The sequence below is a fragment of the Idiotropiscis lumnitzeri genome, chromosome 19, assembly GCF_059441095.1.
Source record: "Idiotropiscis lumnitzeri isolate Australia: NSW breed Sydney's pygmy pipehorse chromosome 19, RoL_Ilum_1.0, whole genome shotgun sequence".
Taxonomy (NCBI): domain Eukaryota; kingdom Metazoa; phylum Chordata; class Actinopteri; order Syngnathiformes; family Syngnathidae; genus Idiotropiscis; species Idiotropiscis lumnitzeri.
Genome location: NC_142409.1, coordinates 8,857,807 through 8,877,454, shown reverse-complemented (window position 1 = coordinate 8,877,454; position 19,648 = coordinate 8,857,807). Strand labels below are relative to the sequence as shown.

Sequence of the window (19,648 nt, the reverse complement as noted above, 5' to 3'; positions counted from 1 at the left end):
ATGAGTGTGTGCAAACTTGCAGCTTTAATCATGTTGTACAGTACCATTTCCAGATTTTTTTTTTTTCCCCACATATTAATACGCACCCGAACATTTTTGCTGAACCCCCCCCCCCCCCAGCCCGCAATAAATAGAATTTCATATCTAGGCTAATCAATATATTTCTTCTCAACATTGAATCAGTGGATGCTGATGTTCATCAAAATCACTCAAAACAGTAACGCGTCATTAACTCAATCCAACAAAAGCACATTTGCTTCTTAAATAGTGTGGCAACAATTCAGATTAGCACTTTTTTTTTTTAGGGGGGGGGGTGTTTGTTGGAGGAACGAAGTGCACCCCCTACCCAACATGAGGAAACCAGCACAGTAATGAAGGCACTTCATTCTGAAAGAGAAGTAACATCTTGCACGACAAAAAAAAAAAAAAAAAAAAAGTCTGGAACACAACTTTTTGTTTTTTTGGTAACTAAAATATGATTTGGATAGAAAAAGTACTTGTTTGAAGTATGTCTTGTTTTTAGAAACATGGAGTATGTACATCGAGTCTTTTGGGGGGGTCGGGCCCACTGCTACCTGTCCCTCAAGCTCTGTAAGAGGCTGTAAACGTCGTCCTCCTTGCTGAGGCCCTCGAAGATGGGGAGCAGCTCCAGAAGCTCCGTGTCGGCCATGTCGTCGAACCACGACTGCACCGGCACCTGAGGGACAGAACCCCATCACCCCCCCCAAAAAAAAAAAAAAAAAAATTTAAAAAAAACTTTGGTTAGCTGACTGAGCCAAGTCATGCATCACTAGAGTCGACAATAATTCAATCCTGATGCCTAAATTGCACATCAGACACATTTAGGACAGAATGAATAATCGTCAATAATCTGCGATTTAAAAAAAAATTATAATTTTTTTGCATTATATATATATTTTTTTAAACAAATCGACCGATTAATCGGTTATTAGAATTTGATTCAATATCAGCTTCAATAAATCCATATTGGTCAAGCTCTAGTCACTTCAGTCGGCAGCGATTCAAAAATCAGGTGTGGTCGATTCGAATTGACTCACGGCGTTCTCGGGGTGGAAGATGTAGGAGGCAGGCGAGTTGTCGACGATGATGACCTTGGCGAGCTCTCGGCCGAGCCTGCTGAGGTCTTTGACGTAGTTTCCTCTGTGGAACACACAGGATTCCCTGAAGAGACGAGCACGGAAAACCCCCCAGCGGTCCAGGAGGTCAGCCACGGGGTCCGCGTACTGGAAAACGCCACACGGCGGAGTCAGACCGGGATCACATTAGGAGCCATTTTCAAGTTATTTTTCCACAATGACAACACTCTGTGTTGACATTTCAAACCGGAAACTCTCGCTTTCCAGCTGAAGTGTTGTATTTTATTTGTCCACCAGATGGCACTATTCCCCCCCATTCAAAGAATGCAGCAACATTTCTCATCATTTCAAGGACTTGATGACCTGACCTTGGCTAAGCTGGCGGTGAAGAGGACACATTCAAACAGCTCCCCCATCCTCTGCAGGAACTCGTCCACGTGAGGCCTCTTCAGCACGTACACCTGAAACACAACTTTGTTGTATTATATTTCACACCACAAAAGGGGATTTTGATATAGCTTTCGTAATATTGGATAGTTGAGGTGTCCTCCGGGGAATTGCCGCTGCGCCCGAGTGCAAGTAATCAAGAAGAGGCCGAGTTTGACGCAAAAAGCCTATCCTGGATTACTTGAACCAGATCACAGCTTCACGTCAACGGCTGCTCCTTATTCAGGCGTGGCCGGAAAAGTTTACTTACCTTGCCTTACAGTAGTTCATGACAATTCATTACAATTTTAAAACATATACAAAATAAATTATTATATATATATATATATATATATATATATATATATATATATAAATTATAATAATAGAATATGTGAATCAAAAATGTAAAATAATAGATGTAAAAATATATAGTTCAATGACAGATAAATTTCAAAAAAATTTTTAAAACTATATGAATTGAATAGCTTTAAAACTGTAAATATACACAAATAGAAGTTCAAATAAAAAAAATGAAGAAAAATATTTTCTTTTTTTACAAATGAATCATAAATATGAAATAAATTACTCATAAAATATTTTTAAAAATTAAAATGACAAAGTACTACAATTTAAGAAAATTTAAAAATACACAAAGATATCGAAAATAATTCAAGATCCTGAAAAGTTGCAATTTTAAGTAATTATCACTGGATCAAGTTTGAATAAATAAGACTTCGTGTTTTGTCGCAAAAAAACAAGACGTTTGTGCACGCGAGCGCTTACCTGATGAACAGTTCCATCAATCTCGACCGGAACGATGAAGTCTGCATTGCTAATAGGCTGCGGGGCACACAACACAAGAAGACGTCGCTTTATCCAATCAATCACAAATGAGCGTCGGGGCCACGCCGAGGTGAAAAAACACCAGAGACACAGAGGAGGAAGTGGAGCAGACATAACGAGGGAACGTGCGTGGGAGATAAGAAGGGAATGAACGAATGAAGTGATGGAGGGGGGGGGCTGTTGGGGACAGACATAACTTTCTATCAGCATCCCTCATTAGAATAACTCAAAGAGCAAGTATAATAAAATACAATTGAAATAATCTGGTTCATACAGCAGGTGTAGTGTATTTTTTTTTTGAGAAGGAATATAAATCATAAAATAATGATTAGAACAATAATCTAATCAATAGTCAATGATTTAATTACTATGAATTGCCATCTTCAACATTTCCACGTGTACATTCCGGCATGCAGCCACAGTGCTAAAAGGTTGTACAATTTAAAACCCAAACAGCAGAGGGCGCTGTAGCTGAGGAGATATTCTTAAAATAACTCGTGTACCGCTTGCGGAATTTGTCCTAAATGTATGTCATACAGTATATTAATATAGTGGGCGTTTAAAAAGAAGTAATAAACATTCATTAATACCTTACCATATCTGTCAATATAATAAATCAAACAAAAAATACATTAAACGACAATAACATTTAAAAAAGGTAATCACACAATGCCTTTCCAAAAGTGTCAATAAAAATAATGCAATAAACTAATATTTATAATAAATGACAAAAAATTAATAAAAAAATACAAAAATTTTAAAATATTTTAAAAATATAAATAACTTCAAAACATTTCAAATCTTCAGACATTTTCAAAACTACACATTTAAATGCCTGGTGAGTATATATATAAATGTTTATAACTGCATGACTATTAGCCTTTATCTTGCCCAATTTAGAATAATTTGATTCATAATTATCACTCACATAATATTTGAAGCACATCCAGTGCACGCAGCTGCAGTCTCATGCATATCACGCATTATAACTCTCTATACGTGCGTTATGTAACACTTCTCTTTCTGTCCGCCATTCTGAACACTTGCGGCTTTTGTCCAACATTCTAATTCGCATGCTTTCAAATAGCTCCAACCTAAAAAAAAAATAAAATAAATTTAAAAAAACCTTCCCAACGAGATGTCAATCTACAGACGGTTCCGCAGGTTTTTGCTTTGATTTATAGCGTGGCCCGAAAGCATTTCCTGTTGATTTATGAAGCACCAGCATTTCTAAGGGCACGCTTGTGTAAATACGAATCTGCAGCGTGAGTCACTCGTTTCCTTTTGTTTAGTTTGGGTGATTTTTGACAGATCCGTACAGCCAAGCAGCCTGCTGGAAGCTCCCATGTGTGTTTGCGCGTGACCTCGAGCTGCTCGCATGTGACCGTGACTAATGGGTGGACCCGCGATACTGTGGGGACATATTCCTCGCTCGTCCGCCACTGAGACGCGGCATGAACAAAGTCAACATCTACGAGATATTTTCATCCAATTCTAAAAACGAGTCTCATGTATTTGCGCCTTGTGTCTTATTACATACGGCATAAGAAATGGAATTAAAATCACAAACATTCCTCTTGGGTTTTTGTTTTCTTCCGCCTGCACTGTATAAAAAAAAAATAAAAATTATTCATTCACTACCAGCCGAGTAAAAAAAATGTTTGACGTCTTTGGCCGTCAATGGCAGTAAATGAGTATAAAAAAAATTTGAAGGCAAAAAAAAAATAAAATAAAGTTGAGCGATTCAAACTTAACTAGTATCCCACGATGCACCACAACAATCATGCCCAAAAATGTACATTATAAAACGAGCCAATGAGTCGTGTTCTGTCGGCGTATAAAGCAGGATTAAAGAGGACAGTCATCAGCAAAAACTAATTTGGTCTTGAAACACAGTACTTCCGGTTTTCACTCTTCTTCTTTCAAATTTACACATTATAAACTTTAGACGTGTGCGGCTGAAAACTTAGAATTGTACAAAATAAGAACAATGAAAACAATAACAGAAAAAGTTCAAAAGTGTTCAATTAAAATCCGTTTGATGGCACCGTCCATACCTTGAAGGAGCTGTGAACGAGCGTCTCGTCCAGGTCGATCACCACGCAGTTTCTGCCATAGTCTGCGATGCTGACTTCGGGCAGGAGGAACTTTGCTGGAGGCTGCCAACGCAACACACACACACACGCACACACACACACACACACTTTAATGAATTATGCACAAAGTTTCATCAGAGGAAACGACTGTCACGCATTGACAAACCACGAAGAAAAATGAGTGTAAGATGTTAATTTAAACGCCGTAGGAAAAAAATCGGATCAATAAAGTCCAAATGAACATAAGATCTTTTCTTTGATTTTTTTTTTTTTAGTCGTTTTATAGAATAATGCTTTTGATACTGTTATTTGAAAGTTACAACGATATTTAACAGTTAAAGGGAGCGTGAAATATTGAGTCAGACTAGTGTAAGTTCATTTCTTTGCCACAAGGTGGCGATAGCGTTTCTTTTGGACTCACGGATGGCACATTTTTCTTTTCAAATTGAGAGCGAATTAATTGGAACGTGAGGCAAATTGTGGTCTCCTGCCCATTTTGCTCACCGTAAATTACGATTAATCCCTCAGACTCCCGTGACATCATGTGTTACGATCAAATATGATAACATTTTGAAAAAATATGAAACATATACACTGTATTCAAGCCACCAAAACCTTCTAAGTGCTTGTCGTTATTCTACTTCAAAAAGTGGCCACTCCAAGTGACCTCATGTTGACTCTGACTGTGATGCCTTCGGGGACCGTGCGGGAATGGAGAAGAAAAAAGGAGGAGCACTCGGGTTAGCTGCCAAACAGGCTGCAGACTGACAGACAAGCGTGATGGGACAGATGGTACAGCCACAGGGGGGCAAGCGTTCTGCGATATAGGAATCTGTGATGTATATTTTATTTTGAGGGAATCGCTTCATCCAGTTTCACAATCATGACATTGAATGGGATTGTGTTTAACGAGATGAATGTGATTGACACATGCAAGTGGAGGACGATTCACTAAAGCGGCATTGCCATGACGGCGCTGGATAGAAAGAAAAGAATTTTTGCCAAAATGACACCAGTTTTTAATGCAGTGCACTGGCAATTGATTGAGACGGACGTTCTCATTTAATCAAGTCTTGGAAGAAGATCCATTTGTTGATACAACGTGAAGCCAGACAGCAGTCGGGCTCAAAGGAAAATCAATCGATATTATCATATAATAACTCCAGTTCGAGTGCAGACCTCCGACAGGGCCAAAATGTCTAAATTCACTTTTGCAATTAAAGTATCAACAAGATTTATTTTTAATTTTGCTTTGTTAATTCAGTTAGTTTTAATTACTTTTTAAAGCATGTTGGTTATTTTTATTAGTTTTTATTTTTGGGGGGAAATGCTTAATGTGAGTTTTTTTTTAATTAGTTTTAGTATTTGTTTTTAATACATGTAATATTTGTGGAGTGCAGGTTTGATCTTTTTTTTTTCTTTAGTTTTTATTTTTTTGGGGGGGAAATGCTTCAGAGTTTTTTTATTAGTTTTAGAATTAGTTTTTAATATATGGAGTATTTGTGGCGGCCAAATTAAAAACAAAGAAAGATTGACCTGCTCCTGATCAGAATGGATGCGTCAAAACATGCACCCTGGAGCAAGATGGGATTACACAATAATAACAAAAATAATAATAATAATAATAATAATAATAATAATAATACATACACTGGGGGTGGGGTCAGCCTGGACCTGGTCACACTGGAGAAGGTAAACACAAAGGAAGAAGGAGAGGAAAGCAGTGAGCAAAAAAAAAAAAAAAAACAACAACATACAGAGAGAAATAAATAAAAAATTGCTGCAAGAACATCAATATTGTAATCAACAAATGCACGGAGAGGGAAAGGGAACGGAGGGTGCATGTCAATAGAAAAAAACAACCGGGCGGGAGCTCCTGTGAAGCACAACTACAGCCGGACGGGACGTGGACAAACATGCGGGAGGGGCACAAACACCACAGCGAGGTTCGAGGCCGGCGCATTCCTCGCCGGGACGCGAGACATGTTCCGCGTAAACACGCGGAGGGGAGGGCCAGGTTTTTGGGTTTTTTTGCGGCGTTTTGAGCTTTTCAGGAGGGGTTTTTGCGCCTTCGCCAGGTACACGCAACTTTGGCATCTCATGTCGACGCTACACTCATCAAACAGTGGGTCATGGAGGTTGTTGAGGCCATCCTGGCAATGTTTTTTTTTTTTTTAATCTGATGTCACTCACAAGGTCACGCCCCTTAAAGGCACACATCAAACATATTTTTACGACAGTACATAGACTAATAATACTTCATAAAATCAGTTTATTTCATTTCATTATCTTGGATTAGGTTTCATTGTGTTTTGAAATGAAAATGTCTTTCTATTAAAATTAAAATTAAAAAATTAAAACTAAATTAAAAAATTGTATTAAAAAAATTCAATTAAAATTTAACGAAAACAAAATATCATTGAAAGGAGTAAAAACTGTCAAAAGAACAAATTAAAACTAACTGAATAAAAACAAAACATATATATAAAAATGAAAAAAAAAAAAGTAACAAATGGAAAATCTTAAACTTTTACAACTCTGGAGCATTCCTGGCCCCTTGTTTGAAAGCAGCAAGTTGTGCAAAAAGTATTTAAACACTAAACACTCAAACATCAGTAAAGTTAAGACTACAAACTGAAAGAGAGGGTGTCATTTTGGACCGCGCAGAAATCTACATTGGCCGCGACCGGGCCTGTTCCGGCTAGCCGAGGATGGTAAACAACCCCTGGGTTCAGCGAGTTTGAAGCAGCTGGAAACATTTGTGGCGGGAACACTTAAAAAAAAAAAAAAAACACATCAACAAGCTCCTGGCAACAGTGCGTGTGAATCAGAGAGCATGTAGAGAGAGACAAACGTTCCTCACCTTGGGAGGAGCGCCGTTCTCCTCGGGAGGCGGTGGCGGCGGCAGGGCATGCGTCTTGTTGTTGGCAGCCGGCGGCTCCACGCGGTAGTCATTGTAGTTTCGAAAGCAGCAGAAGAACGGGCTGAAAATGCTTCGACTGCGGTGCTTCTTGAGGCTGCTGTTGGACTGGGAGACTGGAAGAGAAAGGGGTGGGGGGATGAAACGGAGGTGAGGCCCAAAAAAAAAAAAAAAAAAAAACCCCAAACAGCCATTCATCAAATGTAAATGCCACACAGGAAAGCCAGACGTTCTGCAAAACAACAACTTGCCAAAACAAGAAAGCAGAGGATAGTGTTAGAGTCAATCTCCGGACTTGAACCCAACAGAGGATGTATTTTACTGGCAATGGAGGAGTATTGAAGAGAGTTAAAGTCATGCAATCCTCCATTTTCTTAGGTTGGCTGGTGAGGCCACTCTCGAATCAAAATTTAAACAAATTATGGCGAGTCATCACACTTCAATGCATGCGTGTTGAAGTTTTATTGACATATATTTCCTTGGCAATAAAACAGCACAAAGATGGCACCAAGGCACTACTTTTGTCTTAATTAACCTCATCACACATGCACATAGATACTTTGCACCAGGATGCTGCAAGATATTGCCAAATTACTACTTTTGTCTAAAGGAAGCATCTGAACTTCCTTTGACACATTTCATTAACATCAAGACGCCACAAGATGGCGCCAAATTAATGAAGCGCCTCAACTTCCTTTAATAGAGTTCCTTCTAACTCGGTAGAGTGGTCACCTCCGTCGCATTGTCCTCAGCAAGATCCTCAACCCCCATTTGCTCCAGATGTTGCGTCATATGTGAAAGCGAAGTCATAATTGGTGGAAAGTCGCTATCGAAGTGACTGAAAAATTACTGGAACTCCTCAACGTTTTTCAACATAGTTCATTGGTGCAAGGATGCTACAAGATGGCGTCAAAGTACTCATTTTGTCTCAAATAAGTTGGTGCCGAAGAAATAACATTTCCGCTTAGCAAGAGCAACAGAGGATAGTTAAAAAAAAATGTTGCATCGTGCTAGTGGCTTGTAGTGACAATAACGTTGAATCCAGTGTAAGCTCTCGGTTAACGTGCTCATGCAACCATGTGACACACGCGGTCCAGTTAGCCACGCTCTGCTGAAGCCGCCTTCAGATTGACGCCTCAAACATCCCCGGCTCGCTCTGACTGCATCCGACGGGACGTGGGCAGTCCGCCGTCTTTGTTCTCGACATCTTTGAAGTCTACAGCTCAATTCGGATCCTTCCCACGAAGCAGCTAAATATATACAGCGGCCACGATATCGGAACCAGAGCGGCATCAAAACAATATAACAAACCAAATTAAAAGATGCCTTATGTATTTTTTAGTTATTTATTTGTATTAAAACAACTTTGCTAAGCTTTTTATCTCGAGTCAGCTTCTCAATGGGTTAAACGTTTTCAGCCGATAAAATATGAATACTTTGAAAATCCATAAAAAATATTTTTATCCACTTTGTCACTTTTTTAATAAATGCAAACAACAGCATTATAAACTTTGAAATAATTCTCAATCAGTATCGATTTGCTTGATTTTTGTAAATATCACAAATAATTATTCAAGCTACCATTTTAAAAATGTGGAATATACAAATAATGTTTAATTAGATTAAATATGTGGCAATGATATTAATGACACATGAGAAAAAAAATACTTATTCTTTTAATAATTACTTAATTATAAACCGTTTTTAATTAAAATACTTTTGATTACTTTTTAAATATTTGAAAAATAAATCAATAAAAATGTATACACTACTCTCAGTTAATATGATTTCTAGATTTTATTTTTTTTAAAACATTGAAATAAAAAAAAAATCCAATTTTAAATGGTTATTACTTATTCGTTACTTTTTTTTTTTAATGAATGCAATGTTTTATGGCCAGTCATCAAAGTAGCTATGCGGACTGTCGCCTGGGATTCATTTGTTTTTTATTTAAAAAAAAAAAAAAAAAAACATCCAAACTAGATCAACCGCACCCGCCAAGAAAGCACTGCGCTGTGATTGGCCACTTTACATTTCCAAAGGCGTAACTTAGCCCGCTCGGGACATTTGAATCCGGCTTCCCCCTCGGATGGCCTCACGTTATTCTTCCGTCTCCCATTTTTGCGACTTGTTTATTTCCCGCTCGGAGGGGTGGGTGAACGAGGGTTCCAAGATGGGCGGGCGGGGAGAGTTCCTGTGGTTAGCTCCACCTTCTCCTCATTTAACCTTTCTGCCTTTTGCACACAAACATTACTGAGCGTCTTTATGTCCCTGCAAACAGCTAAAAACTAAAACAAGAACCACATTAAAGTCATTTTCAAAGCCTCCTCGGAGTCGGCGCACACGATAGTATTGCCCCCGTAAACACGCCTGATATCACGCAGCACAAACTCCCCTGTTACCTAATGTCGGCGATGGCGGGGAAAATCAAGCGGCCAATGGCAGCCCGGGCTTGGCGTCACGTGATCGCAGCAAACCACCGACAAAGGCTTGGAGGCAAAAAAAAAAAAAGCAGGAAATTCTCAGCATTCCTGACAGGAAGAGATAATCACCCGCGTGACCCGAAGCCTGGAATGACGCCAGGCTTCCGAGAGGGAGAGGGAGAGCAGAATATGATCCAGGGCTTACGTCTGGCTCAGGCGGCCTTGTTTACAGTCGCTTTAAAAAGCACAAGACATGACTTGTTTACGTTTAGCACATTAAATCGAGTTAATTATAGAGTAGATCAAATTTGCCGTCTTTCTATTTCGATGTACTGTACTGTGAGAACAATATAATCCACGGAGGAACGATTCGGATAGACTGCGCGTGAGAGAATATTCATGAAAACAATTTAAATCAATAAATTATTTAGAAAGTCTAACTGTCCCAACACGTGTTTTGCTTTTTCCCTCAAATTCTCACCCCCCCACCCCCCCCCCCCCCCCCCCAAAAAATAAAATAAATGAGCAAATCTATTTTTTCACCTGGCAGTCGTGCATGAGCGGCCATGCAGGTAAAGAGGTCAGAACCCGGAGGGTGCGTGGCGGTAATAGTGAGAGCCGCCGCTTTAATAATTCAAACGGAAAAACAAGGTGGGTTTGAAATGGCACCTCTGAGCGTGGTGTGTACTTAACAAACACCAAAATAAAATACCAAAAGAGCCAAAGGGATTCCAGTCGGAATTTGCCACACGGCGGCAGCCCTTTGATTTCATTTGGATTTTCAGACAGAAACCAGCGAGGGGAATGCCTGATTTTTTTTTTTCATTTAATTTTCTTTGCCTTTAGTTATTATTTTTAAAGGAGACTCGAAAATTTGTGTGATTTCTGCTTGGATTGTTTTTCATCAGACATTCTCGAACCCATTCACACTGAAGACGAGTTGTATCACCCAATCTCCTGCCGATGATAATTGCGTAACCAGATTGGATTCATGAGAAGTATTTACGCCCAAGCGCATCTGTGCATCATCACAATACACAGCTGGGTCAGATGAGCTGAGTCCAGCCAGTCCACAATCAAGTTGTAGAATTTAAAGTACTTGTATCTCAAATCGTCTTTCTCACTGAAATATATGGAAATGTCATTAATCCGTTCCAGCGAAAAGCAAATATTTATTGGTTTTAACAAAAGCACATAAAAAAAAAAACTCTAGAAGACAAAAATGAAACCAATTTTTGGTTCACTTCACTAGACACTGTACCGCTCCTTCTGGTATGTGCAAATTGGCCACCTGGGGGCAGTATAATACAGTCAGAAGAAGCGATTCACTGCACGCGTATCAGAATTCAGGCGGCTGTTTGTTTCGTGTTGCGGCCTTACGACAGGGACTGACAGCTGCTTCTTCAGCGCCCGATATGAAGGAGATGACAAGTGGGGGTGGGGAGGGAGGGCTGGCGGAGGATTAAACCACTGAGAGCGCAGAGAAGAAATAATGAGCGCGATGAGACTGCTGCTGCAGTTACGCAACCAGACTGTGAAGTTCCTCCCCACCCACGGCGCTTGACATCCACTCGGCTGTTTTCCTAACTGACGGCAAGATGGAAGACTGTGCGCGGTTAACTTATTTTTACACTAGCGCAACGGCTAAGAATAGATTTTGTGTTTATGCATTTGTATTATTCCTATTATATAGTCTGCGATTTTTTTTTTTTACATCTGCAGTTCTTGTTTAAGTGCGAGAAAAACAAAGTCGAGTTGGGGTGAGGTTCTGTTTTTTTTATTTATTTTATTTATTTTTTTAATGCTTGGAATCAGGCAGTGCAATCTTTTCAAAGACCTGAGGATATTTTGAAATGATTCACATCAGCGAGATGTTTCACAGACATTAAACTTCCCCATCAAACACATTCCAAAGCGCAAATACATAAAAAGAGACGAAGGAAACCACCTTCAAATCCTCCCCCCTGCCCCCACCTCTGCACAACTTCCAAGAAAACACACACGTCTCTTCAATGAGGCAGATTCTCCTTTGAAGCAAAAAGGACATTAATATTTAAAATGGAAAGAAAACTGTTTTTGTTAAAGTTTTTTTTTTTTTTTTTTTTTTTTTAATGTAACTCAAACCAAATCAACAATATCAGAACAGCTCTTGAAAAGGGCTTTCCCGGAAACAAAGCCCGAGGCATAAAATGGTCATGCTAAGATTACGACATACAGGGAACATCATGTGGAAATTTTTTCTTTTTATGGCTTTTATACAAATAGTTGGCTCTCTGTAATGCCGGCCCATCCACCAAGTGTGAAATCAAAAAAGTAACTCTTGAGTTATCGCCGTTCTGCACTTTTGCACAAACACGCTGTTACTTAAGAGTCGGACGGGACAATTAATCAAATTCAAATCATTATAGAGTAGAATGCAATTTTCAAATTGAAAAGGTTTGAATTGTAAAAAGGAAGCAACTCTGCTTCATTTCATGTTCATGTTGGAATTATGGAGTGTTGCGTGTAAAAATTTGAGGGATTTTTAGCATTTTTATTCCATTGAGAAATAAGGCTGTAACATAAAAGAAAGAAAACAACCCCAAATTGCTTTTAGATGTTCTAGTCGGCTTTTCTAGATGTTTTTATGTCATAATAATGGTGGTAATTATCTAAAAAAAATATGTTTTTTTTTTTTTTTTTTACTAGGGTGTGTAGACTTTTCTATCCTCTGTACAAGGGGCATTATATACAATCTCTAACTTGACTACAACAAAACAAGCTCATTTCAGCGACACAATAAATTAGGTGTGTAAAGTGTGCAATAATAGAATTATTGGCACTTTAGATATTTTGATTCTGAAATATAAATTGTGGACAAAAATTTTTTATAATTATATGTCTCCGGTGAGAGGTTTCACATGCACCAAGGTGGGCTAGTCCAACCGTTGATTGATTCATTTCTTGATTTAGGGCTGCACCTTATGAATAATTCTAAGAGAAAGGCGACGCCAAAAGAGGAAAGCCACACAACAACAAAGTGAGAGTTTAAGGGTGATGTGGTTCCTCACAACAACAAACAAGCTCGGCTCTACAATAATCTTCCTTACAGCTGAAACACACAGTATCGTGGAACTCAATTTCATGTAAAAAGACATAAATAGCAACAATCCCCTGTGGCGGAGAGCGATCCCGCACATTCGCTCAACAAGCTCATCAGTCACGGCGCTTACAAGACACACACGTTGACTTCTTCACAATCAGCCAGTTGGTACGGCACAAGAAAAAAAAAAGCTTTTTTTTTTTTAACCACATGGATCAGAGGTGCAGATAATCTTCTCCTCTGGAATATACTCATAAATCTGGAATAAAGGGCACCGGTATTTCGCTGGCTGTCAGGCCAAGTGCTGCATCGGAGTATTGACGTTAGTGGGGGTGGGGGTGGGGGTGGGGTGGTCTCGGGATTGACAGGCATCCGCCTTCCATACTAAATACGAACCTCGCTCGCATTGAGGCAGTCTCATTTTTTAGCCTCCCTTCAGTGGAGCCCGGAAGAATTTGCTCGCTGACGTGACACCTCATTATTTACACCTGGCATTTTTAGGGGTAACCTACACGTTAAAAAAAGAATGACAAGAAAATTCATGAATAACAGCAAGCTGCTCGACAGCAGGCCTGACCAAGCCTCTTGAAGGCTGAAGGTTCATTTGCAAGCCTTGAGACACCCTCTGAGATGACTTTGCATCATTTGAGGGGAGGCGTGGGGTGGGGTGGGGGGGGTTGACTGCCTGGGGGCAAAGCACGCGTGATGAAAAACATTTGACTATTTGGGTACCCAAATTTAAAACAAGACATGCATCTCACGTTGTCAGGTATGCTTTAAAATCATTAGCTCTTTTTATTTTTTATGTGCTTCCGTGACCTTTTTATCACAGGTACCATGGCCATTTGGAATCAAATATCCTGCGAAATCAATCGCGTGCTTCGCTCCCCTGAAACTGAGGATTGATTAAAAAGTGAAAAGACAATGCAGAGTTGACCCGCTATACTCTTTGAGTCTACGTTTGGCATCCGTAAAACATGAAACTGGCAACAGGGATTTTATTTTCAAAACATTCCAGGGGCGGCTCAGAACCAAACTGGGCTCACCCCAACCAAAATGACCCCTAAAATGGCCGCTTTAAAACAAAATGGCTGACTTACAGATTCTTTTTGAGCATGTGTTTTTGAACGTTGACGGATCGTAGACATGCTTACATAATTGCAGGTTGCTATGGGAAACGGAAAATATGAGAAGGCTCAAATGCGCATTTCAATTGAACTAAGTTTTTTTTTTCCTTTGGCTGTGTGCCATAAACCCCCAAACCTGAAGACCTGCGCAGCCTTATGCCGGTTGCACTCGTGACCGCATTATTATGGTCTGTCATCGTCATGTCAAGCCGACAGGTTCGGGGAGCGAAAAGGCTAATCTGATTGCAGTAATTGGCTCATCCACTCAAAGCAATCCGCGTGCGGAGCGATCGTGGCAAAAAAGTCTCTCGATGAGAAGAAGCCCTTTGAAGAGGGTGCGAGGGTGCGCTTATTGCACGTCGTTGCATCATTCGGAACAGGACGCCCAAGACAGAAGTTGGGAAGAGAATTCAACATCTGCTTGAGGCTACGATAGACTGGGTATAAAAAGTCTACACAACCCTGTTAAAAAAAATAAAATGACACCAAGATGGACAGCACCTAAGCGCAAAAACCTCAAGGTGACTGCTAGAAAGCACAAAAAAAAATTTATCTTTGTTTCATTGACTTATAACGCAAAAATCTACTATTTGAACAGGGGTGTGTTGACTTTAAATATCGGCACGGCCTCGGCTTAACTCTGGGACGTTAAATTCTGGTGAGGGTAACCAAGCACGTTATCATTCCCAGGTTGGCTTCATTTCACGTCATCCATAATGCAGGAAGATTGAGAGTCTCCGACTGACCAAGCGTCTAATAAAACTCGCCCCTAATGAGTTACTACTACGTCGCAAGTCAGAATGAAACAGATAGGACTCTGAAAATAGCCGGCTGTGAAATATTAAGTGCGTGCATGTTCAACCTGTGGCGCCAAAATAGAGAGTTACAATAAGATTCAAATATATTTTAATTCAGCCCAGTGAAATCATTTGACTTGAAATTTTTGGATTATTTTTTTGTGTTTTTTTTTTTTAACGTTTAAATTTGTCTTTGATGTTATGAGAGGCATACATCCAATTTCCACAATATATAGATTTTTTTTTTTATTCATTTTCATCCCCTTGTGGTGTTCAAATTACAACACCCCCCCTCACCTCACATTTAAATTTGCTTCTTTCTTGGTCTCGATGGTGAATCAGGGCACTACTCAAACTGCTTTTGACCCAAAACAAACAATCTAAAATCTTAACTGGCAGCTACTGCACAATACATTCTGCATATGCCTTACAGCTTTTCATTAGCATTTATTACTCACTGCCAATTATGTAAAACAACAACATGCAAACATTTTCTTGGGCCACCAGCCAGCATCAGAATTCTGGGTTCTTCCTGTGCCCCTCGGTTAAATAATCCTTGCACAAATACCAACAATGGCAAGGGCGAGGAATAAAGGTCATGTTGCTGCAGAAGGTTTAAATTTTGTATTATTTCGTCTATTTAATGATGCCAAGTGAGAATTTGCCGAGTCATGAGAGTGATTCACATGGAGCTCGGTGGAGGGCGACTGCTGTAGGGTGACCTTTTCTCCCACACAGGATGGGGTCTGACATGTGGCCTATATGCAGGAAAACCCCCACTGGAAGAGCATTAAGGTTAGATTTTTCTGGGACAAAATATGGATAATGTGATACATTGCATTGTTAGTGAAAAGGAAATCTCCGTATGATGGTCGCAGAGTTTTTAATATTCCGCAACTGAAATTAAGATAAAGCAGCACACACAACATGAAGCAATTACCTCTGTCTACTGTAACTAAAGAAGGGAGCAAGGAAGTGTTACAACCGCTGGAGCAGACATATCAAGCCCGGCTTTGCACTTATGCCAAGGAAAGAAAAAAAAAAAAAAAAGCAGCAGCCGGGAAATGTCTGCGTTTAGCGCTCAGTTGACTGCGCTGTGCAGATTAGCGACAATGTTAATGAAAACTGAAAATCCACACCCTCCCAAAAAAAAAAAAAAACTCACAGGGGGATTTGTCACTGGCACATGGTGAAGTGTAGTGCAAAAAAATAAAAAATAACAGCAGGAAACGGTGTTTTCTCTTTACTTAACCGCTGCGCCAGGGTTCCCAAAACTGAGGGCGGGGGGCACAAAATGGATCCATTTAGTGATTTTTTTTTTTTTTAATTTATCCATTTAATCGAATGTACATGGTGTATTTTGTGCTGAAATGTGTGTCTTGATCTGCACTGTTGAAATTGCTCAGCCAGTCCAATAATTTGCACACGTACATTATTCTTATATATTATTAAAAATATGTTTTTTAATCAGTCTATTACCTTGTACTTCATAAAAAATACAATAACTCAATTGAGTACACTGTAAAAAAGTAAACAGTTTGTGCATCATGATAATTCAATAGACATTGTGCAATTGATAATGATGTACCAGGTTTGGCCACCAGGGGGTGGTATTGAAAAACTTAATGTAGATTTTATGACGAAACAGAAAAAGGCCGTTTTCAAACTAAGATGCAGAGGATAAAGAATATATTCTTTGCGTATTTCATGCTCCGTCGGCATGTGTTGTGTGCGTAAACAAATTATGTTTAAAAGTTTATAATCCCTGCAACATTAATGCCAGTTTCGTCGGTTAAGGTTGGTGTGTGTTTTGCTAACTTTGCAATGTCTACTCTGGTTTATATTTAGGGTTAAAGAAAAATTTAACAGGGAGTGGCAAATAAGAGCGAGAAGGAAGTGTTCGGCCTATCTTTTAAAATACATGTTCACTGCCTGCTGTTGTTGTTGTTTAGTGTGTTGCCACCATAGCTAGTACCTGAAACGCTAATTTAATCATCTAATTGCAACTCTGAACAAACAACAAAAATCTGATCTAGTAGTTGGCAACTTTGCCTTGCTGTTTTCAGGTTCCGGGCTTGAATCTTGGCTCCGGCTTCGCTATGTGGAACGTGCATGTTGTACAAATGTTTGTGGCTATTTTAGCTTCCTCACAGATTCTAAAAATATGTATCTTGCAAAGACTCTAAATTGCACATAGGTGTGAATCTAAGTGTGAATGGTTGTTCAGTCCAGTGTCGGCTAGGACAGGCTGCAGCTCACCCTGGACTTTAATGAGGACAAGCGTTATGGAAAATGGAGGGATGCATGCATTACTTTGAATTTTAGGGTAAAAAATAAATAAGTAAATACACCCTTTATTCACCGATGTAGTCCAAAACAATGCCAATATTAATTTCGTAGGTCACAAATGAATAAATAAAAGATTTTTTATAAAAACAATTAAAATAAGAATAAGCATGCATATTTCGGTCCCTAAGCTGTATTTGTGCGTCTACTTGTTTTATTTTGGTCCTTTCGCGAGGTAAATCCAGTAATGTTTTGTCAGTAAGCGACATAAACAAGGGCAGAAAGTACCCGCCCCCTGTTGCAAAGGAAGCAGCTATGTGCAATCACACGAGAAAACATGGCAGAAATCGTTCAAATCAAGTGGATTTTGGTCAAATAAGAAATGTAACAGGAGGCAACGGAGATGTGGCGGCCGAGCATGTTATTGCAGTATTCGATGTCCTCTGCACGGTGCAATATTTTACACACGGTGAGGGGGTAAAAAAAACATGGAAGCGTGTCATAATAAATCAAATATTTACGTCTTACCTTTGTCTTGGCTCGCGCAAATGCTTTCTTCCTCTTTGGGATTTGCAACCTGTGTTATGATGGACGTGTTGTCCATGGAAAAAGCGAGATGTGGTGCGCCTTCGGGGGCTACACCGTGTTATTCCTCGGCGAACATGACTGTTAAAGCCAGTCGACTACACTTCCCAAGAGGCTTTGCGCTCCGGCCGCTGCATCATGACACGTTCAAGTGTGTGGGGGACATGGCGACAGTTGAGTAGGATTGCGGGGGGACTAAATAGGGGAGAGAAAATAAAATAAGAGTCGGTCACGAGTCCCGTGCTCCTTGCACGCACACTGTGATTGCGTTACCGTGTCGACGGCTAAGTGGCGCTGTACGTGCTCCCGCCACGGTGCAAAGACACGCCTCCCGGGAAACACCCACCCACTATGACAGTGGTGGACAATCTGCGGCTTGAGGGCTATTTATGCCCATCCTAATGTGGAACCGAAGAAGAATTGTTCGAAAAAGTCATACAAAAATGAACATAAAGAATACCAACAAAAAACTGTCATTCGATTTAATTTAAATAAATGAATAAAGAAATACACATTAAATGGCAAATACCACTGAATATAGTATTAAATGCTGTAATTGACTCAAATAAAGAAAATGATCAAAATGCTAATCTTACATGACCGACAAACATACCGGCATTTCACCATTTGAAGCGCATCTTGTACTTTCGTCTTCTATGACAAAGCATCTTAAAGTGTTAGCCCCCTGCACTGACAGTCAAACCTCCATGCTGATCAACAAACATTATTCACGCAGGCTCATTTGGGGAGGAGAACAAGACCAAAGTGCTTTCCTGGTCCTTTGCCAGCAGGGACAACGTCCAAGTTCACCTTCCCTGTCTGTCATTTTAATAGCGCTCAGGCCCACCCGGCCCTGACTGACCCCACCTGAGCGTTTGGAAGACGCTTTTGGTGCCATACACCATTAACGTGCAACACGGTGCAACTGCACGTCTTGGGTCACTTTAAAATAAGACAGGACAACTGACTTCAGATCAAGCTTCCATCCTTCCATCAAGTTGTTGGTGAAGTCCAGGAAGTATTAGAAGTGCTGGCTAATAATAAACAATCTAACACAAATAAGGCACTGTATGATTCTTTTCACTTTTGTTGGAGGAATTTATTTTCTATTCTTACCATGTGAGTTGCAAACATCTTTACAAGTACGATCAAAGTTTCACTGAGTCATTTCTTTACCAGCCTGTTGGCCTCTCACTTAATTTTTTTTCGAGCTAACTGAACGGCCCTGCCTGAAGCCACTTGCGTACGTCTCCACTGATAAATTATTAAAATACATATGGTTGTGATATTTGCTTTGATAAGAGACAGATGATCAAGCTCGTTATCTTCAAGCACAAGTGGTGTGCCCGAAGACGCCTTGAATGTTTTATGAACAAGAGTATATTTCAGTACAAAGACTCCCGTGCGGCCTTCTAACACAGATGTTAAATGCAAGAGCATGACTACATATTGGAAGATTTTGTCAATTTGCCGCCTGGGTAATATGACATTTAAATGTTCATTAGTGGGGGGTAGCCAGGTTGCAAAGGCGACAGGAGCAAGTATGTCTTATCTCAGTTTCCATCCATTTCATATTACATAATTTATCCTCACTGGTTACCTGATACGACATATGAATACGTAGATCACTATAGATTATTTTGGAAATATGGCTAGTTGTTGCCATTTAGAACGTTTTCTACATTCAATGATTTTCCTCTAAGAAAAACACACCTTTACCACGAGAAACATAACCTTTGAATTTGAAACACTCCTTCTACTGTACAAACAGTTACATTTGAATTTACCTACCTTTACGCCCTGTTTCGATTTACATACAAATTCTTGTTACGCGATAAACCAAGGACCTTCTGTCGCTGGGCCTTAAAGTGCAATTGTAGTGACCTCTGGTGGACAACATTCAAACAGCACTCAACAAAAAGAAAGAAAAAAAACTGTAATTTTCGAAAAGAGTAAGACGTGT

The 19,648-nt window shown here is 39.7% G+C and overlaps 1 protein-coding gene across 2 annotated transcripts; it reads right to left on the bottom strand.

Moving 5' to 3' along the window:
• Positions 1 to 14: 14 nt before the first annotated feature.
• Positions 15 to 18,083, bottom strand: ctdspla (CTD (carboxy-terminal domain, RNA polymerase II, polypeptide A) small phosphatase-like a). Of its 2 annotated transcripts, XM_088283589.1 has the most exons (9): positions 17,959 to 18,083; positions 17,629 to 17,880; positions 7,329 to 7,501; positions 6,116 to 6,148; positions 4,427 to 4,528; positions 2,310 to 2,366; positions 1,466 to 1,558; positions 1,059 to 1,244; positions 19 to 697 (listed from the first exon to the last, which is right to left on the bottom strand). In XM_088283589.1, the coding sequence occupies exons 2-9, from the start codon at positions 17,702 to 17,704 to the stop codon at positions 572 to 574; spliced, it is 846 nt and encodes a 281-aa protein (XP_088139715.1). In that variant the 5' UTR covers positions 17,705 to 17,880; positions 17,959 to 18,083; the 3' UTR covers positions 19 to 571. The 2 variants fall into 2 exon arrangements, with proteins under 2 accessions (XP_088139716.1, XP_088139715.1); XM_088283590.1 differs by lacking the exon at positions 6,116 to 6,148 and having other exon boundaries at positions 15 to 697; positions 17,629 to 18,041.
• Between the last annotated feature and the right edge of the window lie 1,565 nt (positions 18,084 to 19,648).